The sequence below is a fragment of the Ruditapes philippinarum genome, unplaced genomic scaffold (assembly GCF_026571515.1).
Source record: "Ruditapes philippinarum isolate M1 unplaced genomic scaffold, ASM2657151v2 ctg13542_1_1_1_1, whole genome shotgun sequence".
Taxonomy (NCBI): domain Eukaryota; kingdom Metazoa; phylum Mollusca; class Bivalvia; order Venerida; family Veneridae; genus Ruditapes; species Ruditapes philippinarum.
In genome coordinates, this window is record NW_026866011.1 from 1,821 (window position 1) to 7,716 (window position 5,896).

At 33.4% G+C, this 5,896-nt stretch overlaps 1 protein-coding gene across 1 annotated transcript; it reads left to right on the forward strand.

Annotated features, from left to right (window-relative positions):
- Positions 1-755: 755 nt before the first annotated feature.
- On the forward strand, positions 756-4,797 carry LOC132730987 (centrin-1-like). Its single transcript, XM_060717083.1, has 6 exons — positions 756-870; positions 1,095-1,134; positions 2,054-2,179; positions 2,484-2,608; positions 3,707-3,821; positions 4,373-4,797. Exons 1-6 carry the CDS (start codon positions 868-870, stop codon positions 4,498-4,500), a joined length of 537 nt encoding a protein of 178 aa, XP_060573066.1. The 5' UTR covers positions 756-867; the 3' UTR covers positions 4,501-4,797.
- The last annotated feature ends 1,099 nt before the right edge of the window (positions 4,798-5,896 follow it).

Genomic DNA, 5,896 nt, shown 5'->3' on the forward strand with positions numbered 1-5,896 from the left:
CATGTGTTCTCAAAATGATAATAATTGACATGACACAGTGATCGGAAGTTATATAAATGATAAACTCCCATCATAACGACGATACACGTTATTTCGTACATTCCAAAATCTTTGTTGTTGTTATTAACTATGTTTTTTATTATGAAATTAAATATGTTGTGTGTAATATAAACATAAATGTTTAAGCCACGAATACATATTAATTTTTGTTTTATTAAGGACATGTATGACATGAATAAAATGATTTCTTTTTAGATATTTTCGTTTGGGTGAAATATGGAATATATTTTCACAAAACATGATTTAATTTAATATATTTTCACGATCTGCACCGGCGAGATATATATCATACGTATATGAAAATTTATCATGATAAGTGAAAATATATTTTATATATTTTTAAAAAATAAAATATTTTATTTTGTTTTATCATTCAGAAAAAAAAAAATCAATCCTGTTTGCTCACATTTTTTAATGACTGAATTTCGAATAAATTATTCTGGCAATACTCCAGCGCAAATACGGTAAATATGTTTAACTGTAGTGAAAAAGTATTTCTTTTACAGTGAAAATACGGAAAATGAAAATATACATTTTAGTTTAACAATATTTCTCAATATTTCATTTAAAAGTATATATTAAAGTATTGTACTGTATTGAAATTTAATCTGAAAGACAAACCCACGGTGTAACATGATCAGTACCACGATCACATTTAAAACAAAAGACACTTTTGAAAACAAGTTAATGATTGGATAAAACGTCTGTTCAAGTATTCCATTGTGTTTTTATTTTTGTGTGTTTTTTTTAACTTCAAAAATTAATGGCAGCTTAGCAAGTGTAAATCGGAATATTTCAGCGTAAAACATGGTGTGTTTTTAATTCTTATTCATTCCTTTCTTAAAATACGTCTCGGATATATACATTTTAGTATTATTAAGTGATGATGAAGAATTGAATTGTTTAAACTCATGTTATTAAGTTTAACCTTAAATGTATTGATTTATGTTGTTTTTTAAAACATACACTGATTTGTTTGTTTAATATCGTAAATATTGTGACCCAGATAATTTATTGTTGTTTTTTTATTTCAGACGGAGCTTACCCAGGAGCAGTTAGAAGACTTGCGAAGAGGTAAGAGATATTAGTTTTCTTTCACCTTGAACAAAAACAAGTGTACATCACCGTTGTGGGTGGTGGTGATGTTGGTAGTTTACCACCCGAATCACGGCAATAAGCCACATTGAAATTACCAGAGCACTGTTCAGCCACCGCATCGTTCCTGTGCAAGCTGTCAATCAGTTAACCAGTACTACTTTCATTCACTTTCGCAAGGTACTCATAGCTTCTGTACAGTGCTGAGGTACAGTTCTAATGACAGCTGTGGGTTAAAATCCCACCAGTGACTATGGATTCTTTCATGTGAGGAAGCTATCAAGCTAGACTTTGGAACGTCGATGGTTCTATTCACGTGCCAGCTTGTGACAGAAATATTGTTAGTAGTGGCACCTGAGGTCTTCCTTCCAGCAATAAATATGTCGCAATAATTATGACCTTAACAATTTTACAACTCAGCCAGTCAATTATGTATCATACAAACGGTCTGTATTTATTATTTATGTGAACAATAACGTTTTTAAAATATAAATCTGTCTAAATATAGTTTCTATATAGCATCCAATGTGATAATTTGGAGCCATCATCTAACTAATTTCATAACGCACAATATAGAATAATAATTCATGTGCCGTTACGTTACTAATAGTGTTACATTTGATAATAGAATAATCATTTGTGACGTGTAAAGAACCGTTACGTCATTGATATTGTTTCATTTATTATCAGAATAATCATTTGTGACGTGTATAGATCCGTTACTTAATTGATATTGTTACATTTGATATCAGAGTAATCATTTGTGACGTGTATAGAACCGTTACGTCAATGAAAGTGTTACACGTGATATCAGAATAATCATTTATGACGTGTATAGAACCGTTCTGTCACAATTGTTATTACATATAGTATGATAATCAGCAAGTGTGTCTTACAGCGTTTGATCTAACTCAAGATTCGGGAGTTGTCGACCAATATGGGGCAAAGAAAATGCTACAGATCTTTAACATGAACCCAACAACTGAAGATGTTGCGAAACGCTATCTTGAACACAATAAAAATGGTATGTTAATTTTTTTTTATGAAACTTGTTGATACATGTATAAAGAAGTTTTTGGTAACTAACGCTAAAAAGAAAAAGCACAGTCTTCTAAATAAAAAAAGAATGTACTCGAAATCATTGTTAAAAAATACTGATTGCATTATGTTTATATCAAGAATACGTAGTAAAGAGAGAATGTCTGGGACGTTCAAAAGCGGAAATTAACGCTGTAACTATCATGTTCATAATATTATTGTAAACATGTGTTATTAACATTAATAGTTTTTCAAAGCTATTCTGTTGCCATAATTTGAATATATTTTAGAAAGTTCCGGACTAACATTTGAAGAGTTTGAGAACGTGTTTCATGACTATCTCGTTGAACATCCTAAAGTTCCCGGCGCTCTTGAGAAGACATTGACTGACCTATTTGATGGACAAATTAACAAGGTAAGTTATTCTGTTTACGCACATTACATTCTATCTCTAAGCGCGACGCATGGTGTTGGTCATTTAGACGGCAATTTGCATAGCTGAAGGAGTGTCCACATAAATTGATATATTAAAACCTCTTGTCACTCAAGGGCGGCGGAATGTAGAGGTTAACGCAGTAAATTTGCAAGCATTGCTAAAATATTACTGCATAATCCGAGCAAGCGCAATGGATAACAACAGCTTTCACAATGTGACTCTGTGCACTTTCACCGTGCTCGTGTGACGTTGTAAGAGATTAAACCGTGCTTTTAACTCTCAGGACCCCGAGTGACGCCGTTTTGAGTGCCACTTGTCGGCGTTTTTTTGTTATCCAAATACGTGTTCTAAAAATGCCATTGTACATTGCGCATGTACGAATAATGTACGGCATTCTGTAAAAGCGCATTATGATCGGCGTGAACAAATTGAGGTCGCAGAAAATGCTAGTGCAAACTTAAACTCCATAGGAACCCAAGTTAACACCACGGAATCTCCGTAGCAACACTTTAAACACTGTGAAGCCGCCGTGAAATCTCAATCTTCTCGAAAAATATTAGATTTTTCTTGCAATTTCGCCGAGAGCTCTTCAATATTAAAAAACGCCATGTTATGACTGTGGGCTTGCTTAATATAGTGTGACAGATGCTTTACATCACGCCGTTTGAATGTAGTCTTCTCATTTTATTGAGCTATTTGGCTTTTGTCGTCATTTAATTAGTATCATTACGTGCTTGATAAAACAAATACATATGTATTTGATTTTTTGCGGTCTTTTCTTGAGCATGCAATGTAAAAAATACTACCATAAAGTGTTAAACAAATGAGATTATAACTTGAATATAACTGAAATAGAACAAAAAGTATCAAATTTAATCCCGGTGTTAGGAGGCATGGACAGTAACTTGTACTTTCCGGTACCGTCCATGAACAGGCTCAATCAAACAGATCCTGCAATATTGTCAATTTTGCGTGTTGGGCTGCAATATTGTCAATTTTGCGTGTTGGGCTTTCTTTGGGGATTCTGTTTAATCTATTTTAAAACATGATATGATAATTGTTGGTATATTATTTCAGTCCGAGCTAAGAAAGATTTTAACGGAGATGGGATCAGAACCTTTTGAACCAGAAGAAGCCGATGAAGTTATTAACGAGATAAACTTTGATGAAAATGGAACTATTTCACAGGAAAGTAAGTTTTCGTGGGGAAATTTGTAGGGTATGCCGATGTTATAACAACAAATAGCAAGTTTTTAGCTGTATTTTTCAGAGAAGGAATTGGCCTCTTATACCATCTATGTGCGCATTTTTTTTATACCAATTTGGGTCTTTATGAAAAATCACTGGATCATCCACCAAGCGGCAGTCAATTGTTAAAAGATGTAACTTACTTAACCAAAGAATTGTTGATTCTTATTCTAATTCGTATGGCCCTTGCACGTTTCGAGTACATGTACTGTTAAGGTTAGGAAATGGGCCCATTAGTTCATGATGTTAATGGGCTTAAAGTTTTCGTTACAGTAGCATAATCGAGATAAATATATTCGTTTAAACTTATGCTAAGCATGATACCTTGTTTTTAATAGCAGAAAGTAACTGAAAGGTGTTTGATATTAAACTTTACGTTAAATGCAGAAATGGTTACATTACTCTTTACTCGACTTACTTTACTATTCACATTTATGTCAAACAATCCTTATATTGTAAAGAATAAATCTTGCATTTTTCTTTACTTTCTCACAGCGTTAAAAGAGTTTCTTCTAAACCGAGTGAAAATGAGGCTTCCAAGTGTACAAACGGAACAAGAGAACGGACGGCTCGGACAAACTGAAAATGCACCAACAACCATTGAAGATGATAATGAATTTTAAGTAAACTGTTAATTCCGCAAACTAATTTGACGACGCTACACATATATTGACATTTAAATAGCATTGTGTTGTCTACATCAAGTAATATACATGTATGTCATGAACCTGACTGCAATAATTTTATCGAATGCAGTAACATGCTTTTAAACAAAATATTCATTTGGTTTGTATATTGAGGGTAGACCGCAAAACCGTTGTTAGTCTTTCTTTACTTTTTATATACTTACTGCAATTTAACGGTCACCCCTATGCCTTCATTATCGTACTTACAAAGAAAACTGATAAAAGTTTATATAACAGAAGTTGTTCATTATCGTTAACAACATTCGTCCCAAATCAAATTTGTAGCTATTTTTTACAAATGTGATAGCATTAGTTACAGGTAACATTTGTTACAATAATCAAGGGTTTGGTATTAGAATACAGTGATAATCCTGTCCGCACACTGCCTTGCTCTCTGTCCTGTTTTTGTTTAGGTCCTCCTGGGTTCCTTGCCACTAGCTGTTGCTGGGTCTAGTGGGGGTAACGTTTTTTTGAACGCCGCCTTTCCTTGTTGTTCATCATATTTTGTTACTGAATTTGATGTTGAAATTTCATCCATGCGTAGTAGTGCAACCCAAGAATATACCCCTTATCTTCTGGTTTTATACATGTATAAATCAAGAGTGGAACTCGATCGCAAATGCTAATTCCAGAAATATGACAATACAGATGAAAGCAATTGATTTAGAATCCGAGATTTTACCTGATGTACTATTGCATAATACTTCATATGAAATGAACGAAAGAGTTTGAAAGCACTTTTATACGCCTACAGCAGTTTCTACAAGTGAACACTTAAACAAACTAGTTACCCATACGTCTCAGCGGCTGTTAAGTAGCTAAAGTGGTTTGACGGCAGGGTCTCTGTCTACCAAATGGAAGAATGGGAATGTCAGTGAATAAACGTGCATACATATCTTGTAAATCATAATGTCTACCCGGGACATATTCTGAACATTACAGTATCACAAATATTTAGGCGACGGATAAAGTACATGCTTAGTTTATCTTTACACAATTGTTTATACAATGTACTTAATATGTAGACCTGTATTGTTGTGAAGGACAAATCTACACTTCATATTTCACAATTGGAAATAATTCTTTGTAAGTGATGCTGTAATCCATAAAGTGAAAAATCACTTTATCACCATGAAGCATAAAACCATTTGCAAAAAAGTCGATAGAACCGGGTGCGTCTGTTTACACATGTAATGGTTTGCTAGTGAAAGAATTTTGACCTAATAAGATGTATTTTCTGTTAAAATGCTCAACAAACAAGTGGCAAGGCTCGATAAAGCGACGCCTTTCCTTAGTCTTCGTTTCCAAAAAATAAAGCATGAAATATATGAAT

Coding starts and splice junctions, on each gene's coding strand:
- LOC132730987 (XM_060717083.1), top strand. Junction 1,135..2,053: donor GTTAGAAGACTTGCGAAGAG/GTAAGAGATATT, acceptor TGTGTCTTACAG/CGTTTGATCTAACTCAAGAT. Junction 2,609..3,706: donor TTGATGGACAAATTAACAAG/GTAAGTTATTCT, acceptor ATATTATTTCAG/TCCGAGCTAAGAAAGATTTT.